This window comes from Mustela lutreola, chromosome 10, assembly GCF_030435805.1.
Source record: "Mustela lutreola isolate mMusLut2 chromosome 10, mMusLut2.pri, whole genome shotgun sequence".
Lineage (NCBI taxonomy): Eukaryota > Metazoa > Chordata > Mammalia > Carnivora > Mustelidae > Mustela > Mustela lutreola.
The window spans coordinates 45,728,919-45,748,098 of record NC_081299.1 but is presented as its reverse complement, the minus strand read 5'-3'; the positions used below and the strand labels follow the sequence as shown (position 1 = coordinate 45,748,098).

The 19,180-nt window shown below is 45.7% G+C and overlaps 1 protein-coding gene across 1 annotated transcript in view; it reads left to right on the top strand.

The window, feature by feature from the left end:
- The first annotated feature begins 2,908 nt into the window (after positions 1 to 2,908).
- Positions 2,909 to 19,180, top strand: part of C8B (complement C8 beta chain) — a 42,672-nt gene continuing 26,400 nt past the window's right edge. Inside the window, exons 1-5 of the mRNA XM_059137381.1 lie at positions 2,909 to 3,216; positions 3,308 to 3,475; positions 10,710 to 10,866; positions 13,658 to 13,799; positions 15,574 to 15,715. Coding sequence (XP_058993364.1) covers positions 3,384 to 3,475; positions 10,710 to 10,866; positions 13,658 to 13,799; positions 15,574 to 15,715 — 533 coding nt within the window. The 5' untranslated portion in view covers positions 2,909 to 3,216; positions 3,308 to 3,383. The remainder of the gene's footprint in view (positions 3,217 to 3,307; positions 3,476 to 10,709; positions 10,867 to 13,657; positions 13,800 to 15,573; positions 15,716 to 19,180) is intronic.

Below are 19,180 nucleotides of genomic sequence, written 5' to 3'. Positions count from 1 at the left end.
CCATGAAGAAGGCTGAATTAGTCTATCTGGAGACCTGTGGCTCCTTGACGCAATCATGTCAGTCAACAGCCAGCATGGTAAACAGAACGGAGGAATCCTCAAGCAGGTAAGGCCATCCTGTGTCAGGCCAGCCCCCTGTCAACACACCAGCTGGCTGAGGTTGCATGAGTGAACCCAGCAAGCCCAGCAGAACCAGCCAGCTTAGCCAAGGCCTACTTGATGACCCAAAGAATTTTGAGCCAGTAAATGACCATCAATTTATGGTACTAAGTTTAGGATTACTTGTCATGCAGCAAAAGCTAACTAATACAAAAAAGGGTACAGGCTTGGGGGGTAGAAAACTGCCATGATAAAACCTAAAACATGTGGAATTGATGATGGAAATAGAGGATAGGAAATTAGTTATCAAAGACTGAAAAAAGTGATGTCTTTTTCGTGGATCCATAGACCTAAAACTGCGGATATTTTTTCATAATCATTTTTGAAAGCTCTCTCTTGCTCAGAGAAGAAAGCTATGGCCAGAGAGTGGTGAGCTATGGCTATGGTGCTGATCCTGAATCCATCCTGGAACCTCCTAAGAGGAGGGCAAAGCCTTGGAATTACAAACAGAAGAATTTGGGAATCAGGGGGAAAAATTGTATATGCCCATAGATTTGCTACTTAGCAACCTTGGAATCAGTTATGGAACCCCATCTCAGAGACATGAAGGATGACCCTTAGTTTTTAGCTTATTGTCAAGCTCAAACAAGATGATATATGGGAAAAACTGTTAGATTCTAAGAACTGCCCATGAAGAACACATTTTATCATTGAGACCTGAGGCCACTGTTCTCCTGGCCTGTCGGCAGGTGAGCCACACCTGAAACCACCAGGGGGCGCCATGAGGTTGGAATGCCCAGAGATGGGTTGGAGCCAGTCAATAACTAAAGAACCCCAGGAGAGTCCCTTGGGAAGGCATTCTTGAGAAAGTGACATTAGTATGAAACATGAGTAACGAGTCCTGTTTAGCCAGGTGGCACCCGTTCCGGGTGGAAGAAACAGTATGCACAAAAAAGTCTGGCAAGAGAGCACCCAGCCATTCAAGTAACTGCTCTCTCCACGTGCAGGTTCCTCTATGAGCCCAATAGGTTGAGGAGTGGAAGGGAAGCCTTATCTTAAATGAAGGCAGGTAAAGGAGAGGACATGGATCTTTCTTTAAATGCAATTTTCTGCTTGTTTACCAATGATTAACTACCACAATCAATTGTGGCAAAGTTCAGGTCCCTGCATCCTTTGGGACAACAGCGAGATCGTGCCTGGTGCTTGGGGTAATGATAACTGGGATGCGCCCGGGAGGGTCTGACAGCAGGGTTTGTGTTCTGTGTTCTGGACTCAATCAACGGGAAGGCATGGCCGCCCTCTGTGGCTTTGCAGCCATCCTCTCGCTGCTCTTCCTCGTCTGCTTTTCCAGCCCCAGCCAGGCTCCTAGGGCAGATGTGGCAGGAGGGGCGGCAGGCTGGCCCTCTTGAGTACACCGGCCTGTGTCAGGAGGGAGGTGAAAAGGCTTAAGGCTTTATACATTCAAACCAGAAAACCTTATGAAGTAGATATTCATGAGTGATTATCCCCATTTTTCAGATTAGAGGACAGTCTTAGAAAAATTGCGTAGCTTGTCTAAGGAGACAAGTGCATTCTTTCTCCCAGCCCACCCTCAAGCTGCCTGCTGCCTGTCCCCCCCAAACCACCCCCCCCCCCGGGTGCCTTCGTCTACACCGGCAGCATTAGCAGCAACAGGCAGGTCACCCACTATGTTTATCCAGTCTTTCATGGGCTGCAGGTCGGTTTTGTAAATGCCAGCTTGGTCAGTGCTGTTTGGACTTTAATCTGTTGATTCTGAGGAATCAGGGATGGTTTTCAGCGAGCTGTGTTCAAGAGCTTGGTCATTTGCACATTGCCTCCAAGTGTGTGCTGGGCTGCTCCCCACCCGCCCGCCCATGTCTGTGCTCCTCACCACCCGCAGGGCAGGTGCCTAGCCAAGAGGTGCCCCTGACCTTGGGTTCACACTGGAGCTGAAAACCTGAAGACACCCATCCGACATGGGGTCACGGGGCCTCTGGGAGTCATTTCTGGAGGTATTGCAGTGCCCTTTTGCTTGGCTTAGACCATTTGCAAGAGAGCCTTGGGAGGCGTTTTCCTTTAATCAGACTTATGGGGGAGACCACATGGAAAGGACAGGGCAATTGGCACACTCTTCAGAATAATAAAGAGTTCGAGGCCAAACACCCATCGAGGCTCAAGGCAAACGTTGGTTCACCATACAGGAAGGGCACCTGCCTTTGCAGTGTTCAACCTTAGCGGGAAGACAGTGAGGCCCCCTGCCCTGTGATGTGGGAGAGGCGATCGGTGAATGGGTATGGTGTGGATGGAACTCTCTCCAGGTTGCTACTGACTGTGTTTGTGTAGGGCTCCTAGCAAATATGGGAGACGTAAGTAAAGTCGGCCAGTCCCAGTCATCTACCGCACTTCCCAACGAGCTCAGGGAAGCTCTGCTTCCCCCTAATTACAGTCAAGCTCCACGTAGGTTATGCAATAACAAAACCACGTATTTGGATGATTATGCTCTTCCAGTTATCATTTTTAGAATGCCTACTTGGAATCAGAGACAGTCAATAAAAATACCAGTTGGCTCATAGAGAAGGCACCAAGGATGTGCCAGGAACTGTTCAAAGTGTTGTAAAGATTAAGATTTATTTAGTTTCTGCAACAACCTTGTGAGTTGGATACTATTATTATTCTCATTTTATAGATGAGGTTAAGTCGGCCTCAGAAAGGTTAATGATTGGCCATGCATGGCTCACACAGCTAGCGAAACACAGAGACAGTTGCAACTGAGGCAGACAGGTTCTAGAGCTCTTACAGCCTCTTGTGGGCCTGGCTGGCCTTCCGACCCTGCCTTCCACTTCACAGTTAGAGCTCACATCTCTGAGGGTTTAACAAGGGCCCGTTCTGCTCACTTGGGTTACTTTACTTAAACCTACCCACTTTGCAAGTGAGGAAACTGAGGTGTGGGGGTAAAGTGACTTGCCCAAGGGGACAAAGTGAGCAAGTGGCAGAGAAAGGATTGAATGAACCCAGCATCCTGGACCTCAAGCCCATAGCCTTCACTAAACAACCTGTCCTCTTGGTTGATCCACACTTAGGATTTTCCACTGTTCCACCTGGTGTCCAGAGTTAGAGGTAAGTACCCATCCGTGCAAAGTCTAAGGCATTTCCCGGTCACTGCTGGCTCTCTGTTGACTTTGCTGAACTGTTTGCTCTATGGGGACAGAAGCTGAGGGCAGTGCTCCCTGTGCAGACCTTTCGTGGACCCAGGAGTCCCGGAGGAGCTTGGTCCCAGACTGAAAATGAAGACAGCTGGGCCGCAGGCATGGAGGGCCCTGGCAGAGCTGGTTCTTCTCTGTGCTGCTCTGGGTGCTGTCGGTTTGCCTGGCTCCAGGTAAGTGATGGCTACAAATGATTCCCCAATCAGTAATGTGACAGGGAGGATCATGCTGACCGCCTCTTTGTTGCGGGCCTATGGAATAAGGAACAGCTTTCAAAGCAATTTGTGTGCATTTGATAAACGAAGATCAACAGCTGTCTTCATATTATTGTGGAACCAAGCATCTGACTTAAACAAACGTTCCCACAAGAAACTGACATGTTTAAATGTGTTTTGTCACGCTGAGAAGAATGGGACACTTGTTCTGTGTTCTGAACAAAGGCCCGGTGTGACTCTTTATGCAAAAGAAGGTTTGTTATGTATGGAAAAAAGAGCCAATTCATGTCAATGATTTTAATTTATGAGAGGGATCCACTGTACCTGCTCATCAACCCAAATTCTTTGGGCTCTCGGGTGTTGTCAGGCTCTCTCTCTCTCTCTCTCTCACACACACACACACACACACACACACATACACCTACAGCCACACACACACACACACACACACACACACACACTTGGTATGTTCCCAGCAGATAAATGCTAACTGATTTATTTCATCATTTTTTGTATTGTTAGTAGGATATAAAACAGGCTAAAGAAAATATCTGAGTTAAAGCTCAGAATTGGGCTCCAAGGAAGAAAGCGCCAGTGATTTGGCCATGGGGGAGGGGAGTCCTCCCCATACAGAATGCTCCCCTACCTCATGGTAGGGTCCTCCCCTACCACAAACGCTGAAACACTCAGGTATCCCAGGTCACTTTGCAAGCAAACGTCTGGGAAGAAGGACTGTTAGGGCCATTCCTTTTGATCATTCCATAAATGTTGTCTGAGTACAACCTCCCAATACCCAGTGGGTACTGGCGCTCTATTGAGCCCCCAACTGTCACTGGGCACTGCCCCTGAGACCAGGATGGCGCATGTTCTCAACAAATTGGTACTCAACAAATTGATAATATTATGATTATCAAGATTATCAAGAACCTCAACTCGGCCCCAAGAAGAACCAAGCTGCCAAGGCCTGCCTTATGTGCACACACTATGTATATGCAGAGAAGGAAAAAAGACCCATGGAACTGTGTCTGGAACACAGGGTGTAAGGGGCTCATAGCAACCCTTTGCATAGCAGTGACGCCTTCACAAGGCTCCTTGTCAGGCTCTGAGGCTAGAGATGAGTCAGACACAGAGTTCGTGTTCCCATGGAGAAAGCCAAGCTGTGAGCCCACGCTGTATGTACTGTTGCGAGAGATGAAACAGGGACAGGTGGGAAGCAAGAGAGGGAGTGACCAGCTCTACTAGGCAGGCAGGGGGCCTGGAAAGGCTTCTAGAAGAGATGGTGTTTGAGCTGAATCTTTCTATAGGAATAGGTGTTTGCCAAATGGCCAAGGGGGTGAAGGATGTTCCGGACGGAGGAATCACCATAGACAAAGGCACAGAAGGAAGAGAAACCTGGTGTGTTTCTGAAACTTCGAGTCTGTTTCAGGAGGCCTTGAGCACAGGCCAAAGTGGGGTGCTGCCAAAGACAGGATCAAGTGGGAGTAAAGCAGGATCAGAGCAGGGAGGTGCTAAAGAGCCCTGGGGTGCCATCCCAGGAGCTTGAACCTGACCCTCTAGGCAATGGGGAGCCATTGAAGGGTTCTAAGCCAAGGAGAAACACCATCATATTTATGTATTAAAAGTTCACTCTGATGAAGGAAGTGGAGGTAGGAGTGGGTAAGTAGAGTGCCTTGTTCAATCCTCCATCCCTGTCTGGAGATGGGTGTTAATCTCTCCACGCTATGTAGAATAGTAAAATAGCCTCAAAGAGAAGAAGAGACACCCTCAGGTCTCATCAGTCTCAAACCCATGCCTGGATCCAGGTTTGGTGTTCTAGCATCTCCCTATGATTTCCCCTGGGATGTCCCGAGCACAGCATGGATTCGAATTCCACGCTTGCAGTGGAGGAAGAGCCTTCAGCTCTGGAGCAGGAGAAGCTGAGAGCTCCCTCCTGTTAGCTGAGGAAGTTTTTTGTCTTTAGTTCTTACAATCAAGTCAGATGGAATCATCACTTTGTCAGAAGACCGGTTGTTGATTTATTGCCCCTCTGGGCTAGGTGCTTAGAAACATTAGTTCTAATCCCCCGCAACTATTTGAGGTAAGTGCTATTGTTTACGGTTCTACAGAGACAGAAGCCAAGATGGGAATATAGTGTAATTCACAAGGCTACTCACTTCATCTGGAACAGAATATGGATTCACATCCAATTTTTTTTTTTTCTGATTCTGGGGCTCCTGGGTATCCCTGCTCTGTCCTGCCTGTCACACGCATGATCCCCTCCTGGGCTGCAATGTGTCCCTGACTTGCTGGGTCCCTGTGCCGTTTCTCTATCGCTGGACCACACGTTTGTTGCCTTCAGATGTTGCTTTAAATTTCATGACTACAACCACCACTGACAGAGACGGGAGAAATTGAAAACCTGCCACCCAGAAGCTGTCCCTTGTAGCAAGGAGGAAGGATGCCAGTTGAGGAGGGAATGAGGCTGCCTAACAAATTGTGTGTGACAAGAAAGTTGTTGTGTCAGGGGATTTCTACAGAAAGCCAAAATATATTGACACACCCCATCTATATAAGCTGATGGCTTGCAATTTACTGCTGACCTAATCCTGCCTTACTCGATGGATCCATCTTTATTTTGATCAGAGACTCTGGTTAGAAAGAGACGAGGAAGACAGGGATCTGTGAAATACGTCCTGATGTCAGCCATAGCCTTCTATACACCTCGAGGAAAGGTGCATCCCTGCCACGCCTTTTGTAGATGGATATGTTCCAAGGGCTTGGAGAAGGGTGTTTATTGCAGCATTGTTTGCAACTGCAAAACACTGATCAAATGCAAATGTCCTTCAAAAAGAAAAAGAATAAATTGGATGCAATTTATGCCCTTTGATAGAAGATCTAGGTAAAAGAAATGAACTAGCTCTCTTTATGAATCTGCAGGCATTGGGCTCAAGACCTAGAGTGTTGGCTGGCAAACGCAACTTGCACAGTAATATACACGGTATGAGGAAAGCAGTGCTATGTGTTGTGCATACGTATGCATATGTAAAAATATTTAAAGGACTCGAGGGATACATGGAAATTCCTGACAGCAGTTTCTTCTGCAAAGGAGGAGAAGGAAATGGAACTGGGGCTGGCATCTCATGCAGATGCGAAATGTATAGGGTTATTTTTTATTTAAAAAAAAGAAAAGACTAGGGGCGCCTGGTTAGACTGGTCGGTTGAGCATCCGACTCTTGATTTCGGCTCAGGTTGTGATCTCAGGGTCATGAGATGGAGCCCGGGGTTGGGCTCTGGGCTCTGTGCGGAGTCTGCTTGTGATTCTCCCTCTCCTCTTCCTCTGCCCCTCCTCCACTCTTGTTCTCGCTTTCTCTCAAATAAATAAATAAATAAGACTTGAAGATAATACTCCAAAACGTTAGTAATTGGCAGTCTTGGCCCGTGAGTATGTGAATGTTTTTTATTTTACTTTCTGTACTTCTCTGGGCATGTTTAAGTGTTCAACACTAAAAAAAAGCCACATTTTGAATGACAGAGTCAATTCAATGGGTCAAAAGGTCCATCTGGTTTGTTTCTGTAAAAATCCACAGGCGTGAAAGGAACATGCTGTATCCCTACACAGAGGCTGGGATGTACAGATGTGACTTAATGCCAGCCTTTCTTTCAGATTTGCATTCTGCAGTACTAATAACCCACGTGCATCTTAACCGATGTAACTGACAAGCATACAATTTATTCAGCTGATTACTTCATTAGGCTGCCACCTCCATAATGAAAATGGGGTGCAAAACGGAGAGATCTGGGGGCTATCACCACTTTTTAACCAAGTCCTCTCTATAAACGATAATCTTGCCTATTAACGGGCTTTGAAATCTTAGAGAGGAAAATAATTGTGACGCTTAATAGTGTGTGTTTATGCATTACATATCTACTCAGTCTCAACTGTGGCCCAGAATTGGGTTGATAGTTGCAGAAAACACAATGTTAACGGCGTCTGAATTGGAACAGGAAAGGGGTACCCTGCTGAGCTGTCAAATATATACTTAGGAGAAGCTGAATCACAGACAATATTGTTTGTCAAACCTGGGCAGAATAGTAGGTAAGAGTGCATTCGGAGCCCCCCCACTGGTATGTGGCATCCTGCCTCAAGTAACCGTTTTATTTTTTATTTTTTTTTTTTTAAGATTTTATTTATTTATTTGTCAGAGAGAGAGCGAGCGAGAGCAAGCACAGGCAGACAGAGTGGAAGGCAGAGTCAGAGGGAGAAGCAGGCTCCCTGCGGAGCAAGGAGCCCGATGTGGGACTCGATCCCAGGACGCTGGGATCATGACCTGAGCTGAAGGCAGCGGCTTAACCAACTGAGCCACCCAGGCGTCCCTCAAGTAACCGTTTTAAAGCAGCCACCTGTGGTTTCCAGGAGAGTCTTTGACCTTTCGTTAAAGATCCAACTTTACTAGGCAATTGATTTTTGCTGGTCTCTGGGGCAGTTGTGGAGATGGATTTCACTGTAGTTAATATTATCCTCTTTTTAGGACTTTTGCCAAGTGAGAATGTATTGTTAATGACCTTGTCTGGAGTGATGTACAATGTATTTGAGTCGGTGGAAACTATGTGATGCTCTCCCTAATGACTCAATCTTGGACACGGGCATGGAAGAAGCCCTGCATAAAGAAGGAGGGTACCAGTGGAGTGGGTGCTGGCCCGGTTCCTTTGTGGGCAGCATGGGGAAATGCATACAGAGGCTCTAGAGTCAAACCGTGAGCTCAGACCCCACAATCACCCACTGGCTATGTGACTCTCAGGCATTTCGCTCATCTGTACAAGTGGGATGTCTTCTCACTTTGCTGTGAGAACTCAGTGGGTCAAATAGCTCTCACAGGGCTTGACATGTCCTGGGTGCTCAGCAAATCTGTTTTCTTTCTCCTCTCTCATGCCTTGAAAAGGAACACAGATTACTAGGGAATCTTATTTTGTTATACACTCTTCTTGGTGGAAGAAAATTAAAATCATAATACACCCATCATGTTATGCATGGGGGAAATGGGATGCCTAGACAGATTCACTGCTGTGTTCTTTTATTCACCCTTTTACTGAATGTCCCACTAAATGCCAGGAACTCAAGAAAAAGTGTTGCCTTACCTTTTAGACATATTTCAGTTCTTCTGTCACTTGACTGTTCTGCAGATGTGACACTGTCTGTCTCCCTCCCCACCCCCCCACCATGGCCTCCCCGACATCCCCACTCACGGCTCTGCACTACCCATGCTCAGGACTGGAAGGGCACCCGTCTTTCTTGGTCTGCTGGTGGTGTTGATGTTTCCCAAGTACTTATCTCTGGCCTGCCTCTCTTCTCAAGAACAATCTTAACCTCTGCCATAGCTTGGTACGATCAGATCTGTATCTCTGGTGAAAATCTCTCTTTTGTATATGAAACCCACATGAGAACTAATTGCTGAATTCTCGACATAGGTGTTCCACGAGCACCTGGACCTCATCCACATCTTCTCCAACAAGCTCTTCTGCTCCTGTGTTCCCTTCTCATGCACACACTCACACTGGAAACAAGCATCAGCCCAAACCCCTTCCTCTCTAACCACTTCCTCTCACTTTCTATTTATTTCACCCGAGCAGGGTCTCATATACCTGACCTCTTCATGTGTTCTCCCCTAGACACTGCCAGAGGTCAGGCTCACATCACTCCTCAGTGCCACTGCACGGGCCTCCTACATGCTTGTCCTACATTCAGGCTCTCCCCACCCCTGCCCAGTCTCCACACTGTAGCCCCCAAAACAAAACTCTGACCATGGAGCCTGTGTACTTAAAAATGCAGTCTACTGGATAAAGTCCCAAACAGCTAAGACATGAGATGTGTCTCTGTTTTCCTATCCTAAGACAAACTGTGAGTTCTAGAAGGCAGAACCTGTGTTCTATATTTCCCTGGGTCCCCTCTAACACAGTACCCTGAATGTTGTTGGTTCTCAGCAAATGTTCCACGGACTCTTAAAGACCATCAAGACCAGGGCACCCAGGTGGCTCAGTTGGTTAAGCATCTAACTCTTGACTTCGGCTCAGGTCATGATCTCAGGGTTGTGAGATTAAGGTGGGCATTCTGATCTGTGTTCAGCATGGAGTTTGCTTAAGATTCTCTCTCTCGGGCGCCTGGGTGGCTCAGTGGGTTAAGCCGCTGCCTTCAGCTCAGGTCATGATCTCAGGGTCCTGGGATGGAGTCCCGCATCGGGCTCTCTGCTCAGCAGGGAGCCTGCTTCCCCCTCTCTCTCTCTGCCTGCCTCTCTGCCTGCTTGTGATCTCTGTCTGTCAAGTAAATAAATAAAATCTTAAAAAAAAATGATTCTCTCTCTCTCTCTGCCCCTCTGTTCCTTCCCCTTCCTCTCTCTTTTAAAAAGAAAAAAAAAAGAAAAAGAAAAGAAAGGGAGAGAAAGCAAGAAAGGGAGGGAGGGAGGAAAGGAAAAGGAAGAGAAAGAAGGAGAGAGAGAAAGGAAGGAAGGAAAAGAGAAAGAAAGAAAGAGAAGGAAGAAAGAAAGTAAGGATAGGTAAAGAAAGGAAGAAGGAAGGAAAAGAAAGAAGGAGAGAAAGAGAGAAAGAAAGAAAGAAGAAAAAAGAAAAAGAGGGAAGGAAGGAAGGAAGGAAGGAAGGAAGGAAGGAAGGAAGGAAGAAAGAAAGAAAGAAAGAAAGAAAGAAAGAAAAAAGAAAGGAAGAAGAAAAGACCATCCAGTCCAACCTCTCCTTTCCCAGGGCATAATGCAAAAGTGCACAGTGACAGGGGAGTTGCTTAAAGTCCTGCATCCAGCTGTGGCTTTATTTCTTGTATCTCTATAGCAGGTTAGAGTTTATAAAGTGATTTTACGTGTCCTCTCTTAGATAACCCTAGAAATAGCCTTGTGAGATAGGCATGACTCTCCCATTATAGAGATGAGGAAAGTGAAAGTCACACAGGTGGACAAAGCAGACCAAGGGGTCCCCGCTGCTGACGGACCGCCTTCTGCTCGGAGTTCAGTTCTCTTTCAGCCGTAGCTAGCCAAAGTGCAAGGCACTCAAGTGTTCAGTAACGGTTTGCTGGATGAATTAGCCGATACTTGAATGATAAACGAATAGCCTCGCACAATTGAGCACATACGTGTTTACGGAGTAGTGGGGGAGGTGGTGGTATGTGTTCTTAATTCTCTTCTGACCCTGCCCTCTCATGATGACCCCTTAGAGGTGAAAGGCCACACTGTCTGGAGTCGAATGCAGTCAACGAGAGCCTTGCCAAGAGCCGACAGACGCGGAGTGTGGGTGTTGTGCTGATGCCTCTTGATTGTGAACTCTCTAGCTGGTCCTCCTGGACCACGTGTGATCCCTGTCAGAAGAAAAGGGTAAGTACCCTGGCCTTGGGGTAGCTCTAAGCTTCTAGAACCCCTAACTCTCAGCAAGACTGGCTGAGGCAGTGCTGACAGTGCCTGGCACATAGTAGGACCTCAATAAATGCTGGCTTATTTAGTTAATGCATTAGTTTCCTCTGTGCTGCCTTTCTTTGACCCTTTCTTCATCCTTCCAGTTATTCTCCTGGCACACCTCTCCTTGCTCTTGTTAACAGCCTCCTAGGCAGACTGCTCTCTCACTCCATCTTCATGGCACAACCAGGGGAGCTATCAAAACAACAGAACACTTGTCTCTCTCTGACCATTTCTCATTCTTTCTCTGCCTTTATTCATGCTCTCGTGACCCTTCCCACTTCCATCACTGACCAACACCTACTCGTGATCTGAAACTCTACTTATAAGCCACCTCTTCTGAGACCTTCCTTGACTTCTCAGCCCGTTGCACGGTGAGATGGGCAACCCTCTGTGGGCTGTAATAGCTCCCTGTTCTTCCTGTCGTTTACTTTCCTTAATTATTTACCTTTCTGTGAAATGAAGGTTTGTCCAATTCTGTTTCTTCAGGGTAGTCCCAATTTCGGGAACTTTTTAGGTGCCCCATAAATCTGTGATGTTTGATCTCATGATATTTTCGGACAACTCTAAGGAAGGGGAAGGCAACTGTGACACTTCCCATGAGGCAAGTGGGCAAACAGAGACTCAGACCCTTCTGGTGGTTCATCAGATTCACCTGGTAATAAGTAACAGGCCTTGAACTCCGGCTTCTGTCTTCTTGTCTAGTGTTCTCCCACCAAAATAAAATAATAATAATAATAATAATAATAATAATAATAAGCCACGAGGTCTCTGTAGTATTTGTCCTTCAGGTTCCCATGTCCTAAGAGGGCTGATCCAGGATCCCAGCTCTGAGCACAGCAGACTTGTCAGAGAAAAGAGAATGTCATTTCCCCAACTCCTCAGGACATCAAAGCAGCCATGGACTAAGACCCTAATGAAGCTGTAAAAGTGGGTCCAGGATATTTACACAGTTAAAGGGATCTTTATGGAGAGCCGTGCAGGAACCTTCAGTTCCCAAAGTGAGCTTTATTGCTGAAGTTACCAACATCGATCCAATTATCTGTAGAATTGCTTCATCTGCACCATAAACCAGGACGACTCAGCATGAGTCAGCCAGTGAACCAGCCAGAGCTCTTCCCTCGGAGTTCGCGACACACTTGCCCGCAGTGGGTGACATCACTCTCTGCGGGGTCACTGGCTGGCGGCTGATCAAAACCTTTCAACCGGAATTTCGAGATGTCTCCCTTCCATCATTTCTGCACTCCTCAAACCCATTTTGTCTCTGGAGCCTGGGGCTGGTCTTCTAGCTCTCTTCTTTGCAGACCTCACTCTGTCCTGCCAGCCTCTGTCTTCCAGGAAGAAGGACCCTCTGGAAATGCAAAGGGACATGGGTGAATGGTTGTCTGCATTTTGCTGGGTGGCGGAGATTGGATTTCCAGATGCCATACAAGTAATAACTGTGGTTGGTTAACACGGCATTCTTCCAAGGGGTTGCTATCCTGGTTTGTATCCTTTCGTTGCACCAAACTCTTACCTACAACTAAGATTTGAAAGCTGCTAACTCTGCTAATTTTCCCCCCATAACTGTTTCTCATTGCCTCATAATGAAACACTAAATCTAACCTCATTGAAGCTTGGGAGACCCTGCATGACCTGTCCCCCTGCCTATACCTCCCCCTAGCTCTGGCCACATCTGCCCTCATATACTCATCTCTCCAGCCATGATGAATTTTTTTTTGTTTTCTGGAATGAGGCACACTCCAGTCTCTCAGGTTTGGTATAGCAATTTTCTCTACCCAGGTGACTCTTCTCGACCCTCCTCACACCACCTCTTCCTGTTTACCTGACATCTCTACTCATCTTTTGGGTCTCAGCTTAGTTGTGACTTCACTCTCTCCTGAGTTTGCATCGGGGGTGCCCCCTGTCAACTTACAGAGCGCTCTGTCCCTCCATCATGGCGGCCATCGCACCGTGTTGTCACTGCCTGGTGCTTACCATCATTACCACCACCATCTGTGACGACCTCCTTGAGGGCAGGCTAGAGGGCAGGACTATGATTAAAAACAAATAAGCGGTTATGGAATGAATGAGTTATGGGGATGAAAGGTAGAGCATAGGGAGTATAGTGAGTTGTATTGTGATAGTGTTGTATGGTGACTGATGGTGAGTATGGTGACTGACTCACACTATGGTGAGCATAACATAATGTACAGAGTTGTGGAGTCTCTATGTTGCACACCTATACACCAATGAGTAATGCTGTCAACTATATACTTCGATTGAAAATAAAAGGAAGGCAAGGGTGAACACCTACTCTGTTCAACATTGGGTGGCTGAATTAAGGTTCTGGAAATTCAGTTTTTTTGGAATAAGCAAACAGGAGGTTAGAGAAATATGGACTGCTAAAAATTATCAATAATAATAAAGAAAAACAAGTACAAGAAACCGTGTGCCAACTATGTACCGGAAAACATCATGAGATTTCATATAGAAATCATATATGTAATTGAAACTCCGTCATTGTACATTTAGGTCATTCATTACCCCTATTTTGTAGATTGATAAATTGAGATCACAGAGATAAGGTAACTTGCCAACATCATGTCACTCCAAGGTATCAGAGTCAGGTGTCAAGCAAAGCCAATTGCAACATGGACCCTTGAGTGTATCCCTCAGTTCCTGAGGCCCCTGAGGCTCTGCCCTTGGTTCACCTTGCTCCTCTCTGCCATAGTACAGACATGTCTACTTGCTCCAGCCATCTCAGTTCTATGGGGAACCGTGTAACTTCTCTGACAAGGAAGTTGAAGACTGTGTTACCAGCAGACCATGCAGAAGTCAACTGCGTTGTGAAGGCTTTGTGTGTGCACAGACAGGTATAACGGGCTGCAAGAGTGGGAGGGAAATGTAGCAAATGAGGTGATGACACCTGATGATGGGGGGACCAGCCGTTACCTAGTGCTCAAGGTCAGGGTCATGTGTCAGGCCGAGAGGCCTCCTTGATCCCCCTTTATGGGTGTTATTTCACAAAAACAGCCCTATAAATTAGGTGTTCATATTATTTCCATTTAATGAATTGGGAACTTGAGACTTGGGGAAGTTACTTGCTCAAGATCAGACAGCAGGTAAGTAGAAGAGCTGTGATTAGAAATTGGGGAATGCACATTACATCCATTGACATGAAGGCCACCCAAAGTGTATGTGCTGAAATCAGTAATCCTGAGTCAAGTCTTCTTCTGACTTTGTGGCCTATGAGAAGTCATTTAATCTTTCTGCATGTTGGTCCTCTCAATAGAAAGTTGGAAGTGATGTTAACACCTTATAAGCATGCTCTGAGCAATAGTAAGTAAAAATTTTTGATTAAGGGAACGAAGGAGAAAAAGGACAGATGGATGGACAGAGGGAAGGACGGAGCATACAAATGAATAATCATCTGCTGTGAAACTAAGTAAACACTCGTCTTTCCAACTCATTTATCTTGCGAATTCAAGCGAACCTATGTCTCTCTATTTTTCCAAGTCTCCAGCAAAAATATGAATATTTTGATCCAAATTATCTCAATGGGAGATGCAGCTCTCCACATTCACTATACCCATGTGGACTGTGCTTTGGGGGTATTTAAGAAAGAGTTAGAGATTTTTAGAGCTATTTCCAGGGCTTATTGCAAATGCAGAATTGTATGTAATAAATCTGAAAGATTTTACAGCGTGTCCATGGACTCATTATGGTCAGTGTTCCATGATTCTGACCGAAGCCATAATGGTTATTCAGGTAGGCTTTAGTTTAAGTGCCTTGTAAGAAACATTTGAAGAGCAGATTGACATTCTGCTTTTAATATTGGTTAAAAGTGATCAGACACATCTAAGGAAAGAGGGTCACTTGTCTTACAGGCTTTATCTCACAAGAATATACAAATAAAAGAGTCAAATCGGGGGTGGGGGGAAGAGAAGCCTTTGAAGGAAGAAAAGTGTTACAAATGTTGAACATAGAGTCCAGATATTTTTGGAGTTTAAAAATAAATGGCTGTGGTGTTGAAGGCAGTGCTATTTAGTGGGAAGCATTTGTGATTAGAAAGTTATAATTTCTAATCCTGCTGCAAATGTTTACCAGTCTTGTGCATTTGGCCCACCAAAACAATAAGAAGAGTATTCACACTTACCTAGAACTTACCATGAGCCTTTACTCTTCCACTTATTCATTTAACCCCCCAACAACCCTGGGAGGGTAGGTATGATGACTTCCCCATTTTACAGGTAAGCAAACTGAGGCAAGGAGGTCAGGTAAACTGTAGAAGGTCACCCAGCTAGCACTACTTGTAGGACCTGCCAAACCCACCTCACCTCACCAGCCTCAGGGAGAGAAGTCTAGACTTCCCTCCTGTCTGGCCATTTCAATCCCAGCCAGGCAGACACCTTCCCTTCCTCCTCCCTTAATAACCTCCCCTTCAAGAGCATTTAGAAGTGCAACACTGGCTTCTTGTGGGGGGGGATACACTGTTAATGCCTTTACTGATCCACCCTGATACACAAGGACTAATCAAAATGGCCTTAAAGGTCCAGCGAAATGTCTGGCACATAGTAGGTGCGCACACCATCTTTGTTCCCCTCTTGGCAGCCACAGGACTATGGGTAACGCCCTTTCTCCTTCCAGGGAGGTGTGTAAACCGTAGACTTCTCTGCAACGGGGACAATGACTGCGGAGACCAGTCTGATGAAGCGAACTGTAAGAAGATTTTAAAAAAATGTCAGCATGAAATGGAGCAGTACTGGGCAATTGGCCGTCTGGCCAGTGGGTAAGTTACTATCCTCCTGTTGTGTAGATGGGAAGGCACGGAATCAAATGTAAGTCTGGCAGGGAGGAAGGGAGCGGATATTAACACGATTCTTTCCTTTCTGAAAAAAGATTGTAGTGGAAGTGGACATTTGTAGTTGCTCTCTGAAGAAGGTTCCAGGGACCTCCAGGAGCACGTCCCAGGGACACATAGAGGCCACACGGAGGGCTGGGTTAGGAACATAGGTGAGGAACAGTAGCTGTGCATGAAGACCATATGGGCTTTATGCCAGGGCTGGGGATGAACATTTATGTAATACTTACTGTGTGACTGTATTACGTGCTTTCTAAGCATTACCTCTGAATCCTACTGACAATGTGTAGGGGAGACATTTTGTGTGGTTTTTTTCCTAAGATTTATTTATTTACTTTAGAGAGAGAGAGAGAGAGAGAGAGAGAGAGTGCACTCATGCTGGGGAGAGGGGAAGAGAGAAGGGGAGAGAGATTTTTTTTTCTAAGATTTTATTTATTTGTCAGAGAGACAGAGAGACAGAGAGCACAAGCAGGCAGAGTGGCAGGCAAAGGCAGAGAGAGAAGCAGACTCCCTGCCAAGCAAGGAGCCCGATGCAGGACTTGATCCAGGGACCCTGGGATCATGACCTGAGCTGAAGGCAGCAGCCTAACTGACTGAGCCACCCAAGCATCCTGAGAGAGAGATTCTTAAGCAGACTCCGTGTGGAACCCATTGTTAGGCTCGATCTCATGACCCTGAGACTGTGACCTGAGGCAAAACAGGAGTTAGACACTCGACCCACTGCACCCCCCCCCCCAGGCACCCAGACAACTTGTAGGGGAGGTTTTATCTCTTTCTGTATCTCTAGGCCCAGCATAGGTTCTGGTCCAGAGGTTGGGTTCCTAGGTAGTTAGTGAAGAAATGGATCTCTGAGATGGGTTTTCAGTCAGTCAGGGTTTCAAGCTTCTGGGGACCTCTGAGTTGCTCAGTCCTCTGGAGATCAGAGAAGCAAGGTCAGAAAGGACCAAAGTAGCCTGGTGTTTGCCCTCCCTTTCTGCCACATTCTACAGCTCTTAGTCTCCAGGAGGAAACGTGAAAGCCTCCCCTCACATGCACTAGAAATCATTGTATATGAGGCAGCCTGGGGAAAACAGTAACCCTGAGAGGAATTCACCCTCTTCTTAAGCAAAAATCAAATCTCACTGCTTAAAGGTTGCCATTAGAGAGAGAGAGAGAGAGAGAGAGAGAGAGAGAGTCTCCTATGGATAAGACCTTCTCTCAGCACCATCTTATAAGCTAGTTATTATAATCCACACCTCCTCAGTAAAGAAACTGAGGCCTGGAAAAGGTAAGAGAGTTCCTGGGGGTCACATAACTGAGAGGGTGATGGAGCAGACATTCCAAGCCCAGGAGTAGAGCCACAGCGGACCGTGTAGGAGGGGACAGAATGACTGCTCACTGGCCATGGGACCTCAGGTGAGGCATACCTCTATGTGGGACTTTGGTTTTGCCATCCGGAGAAGGAAATCAACAATACCCTTATCTCAAGTTCTATGAGGATCAAATAAGCTCATGGGATGGTAGCAGACAAGTGAGAGGCAGCTTGTGCAGGGGGAAGGATGCCGGCTGGCAGTGAGACCTTGGCAGGTTAGTTACCTCGCTTTCCTCCTCTGTGAAATGGGAATCATCATCTCCATCACTGTCTCGTAAGGACTAATCCTTATAAGGAACCAATATGTGTAAGCTGACTACAATGGCTGCCTCCACGAAGTAAGCACCACACTGTACTGATTAAATAAAATATAGACATTATTACAGTACATGAAACTCTGTTACAGGAAAGAGAGCCCAAGACAATTCTGTTAGGACCAGAATCGAGGCCAGTGCACAGAGCTGAGAGAAGACAGAGCTCTCAGTAGTAATCTGAGCTGGTCAGGAATGGAAGCCTGCCTTCAGAGGCAGTGAGAAATAAGGCTACAGACTGGATTTTCATCTCTTCTAAATTGACATAATGACATCTGCCCCGGGCTTGGTGGGATGCTCTGTAAGGTGATCCGTACGTAGCATTACCCACTGCTGTGTCTGTTTCTAGTTGGCTCCTCAGTAAATGATGATTGTTTGGTGTCTTGTGATGGAGATTGTATAAAGTTTAAGATGGAAACCACCACCCTCAAGGGCACTCGAGGTACCATGCTGTCTTGGCAATCACAGCTTTGTATTATAGCTTGAAATCAGGCAACATGCCCCCAGCTTTGTTTTTCTTTTTCAACATTTCCTTAGCGAGTTAGGGTTTTTTCTGGTTCCATACAAATTTTAGGATTATTTGTTTCAGCATTTTGAAAAATGCCATTGGTAATTTGATAGGGTTGGCACTGAAAGTATTGATTACTCTGGGCAGCATAGACATTTTAACAAGTTTATTCTTCCGATCCATGAGCATGGAATGTTTTCCCATCTTTTTCTGTCTTCAATTTATTTCATGAGTGTTCTATAGTTCCTTGAGTACAGATCCTTTACCTCTTTGGTTAGGTTTATTCCAAGGTATCTTATGGTTTTTGGTGCTATGATAAATGGAATCGATTCTCTGATTTCTCTTTCTACAGTTTCATTCTTAGTGTATAAGAAAGCAACTGCTTTCTGTGCATTGATTTTGTATCCTGCCACATTATTGAATTGCTGTATGAGTTCTAGTAATTTTGGGATGGAGATTTTTGGGGTTTCCATATAGAGTATCAACCACATCATTTGCGAAGAGAGAGATTTTTTCTTCTTTGCCAATTTGAATATATTTTATTTCTTTTTGTTGTCTGACTGCTGTTGCTAGGACTTCTAGTACTATGTTGAACACCAGTGATGAGAATGGGCATCCCTGTCCTATTCCTGATCTCAGTGGGAAGGCTCTTAGCTTTTTCCCATTGAGAAAGATATTCTCTGGGTTTTTCATAGATGGATTTTATGAAGTGAGGAATGTTCTCTCTGTCCCTATAATCTGGAGAGTTTTAATCAGGAAAGGGTCCTGTATTTTGTCAAGTGCTTCTTCTATATCAATTGAGAGGACCAGGTTGTTCTTGTCTCTTCTCCTCTTATTTATGTGTTCTATCACATTGGCTGATTGGCAAATGTTGAGCCACCCTCAACATTTAAATCCCACCTGGTCAAGATGGATAATCCTTTTAAGGTACTGTTGGATCCTATTAGCTAGGATCTTGTCAAGAATTCTGGCACCCATATTCATCAGGGATATTGGTCTGAAATTCTCCTTTTTAATTAAAAGCTTCTGCACAGCAAAGGAAACAATCAACAAAACAAAGAGGCAACCCACAGAATGGGAGAAGATATTTGCAAATGACATTACAGACAAAGGCTGATATCCAGATCTATAAAGAACTTCTCAAACTCAACACCCAAAAAACAGATAATCAAGTCAAAAAATGGTCAGAAGACATGAACAGACACCTTTTCAAAGAAGACATA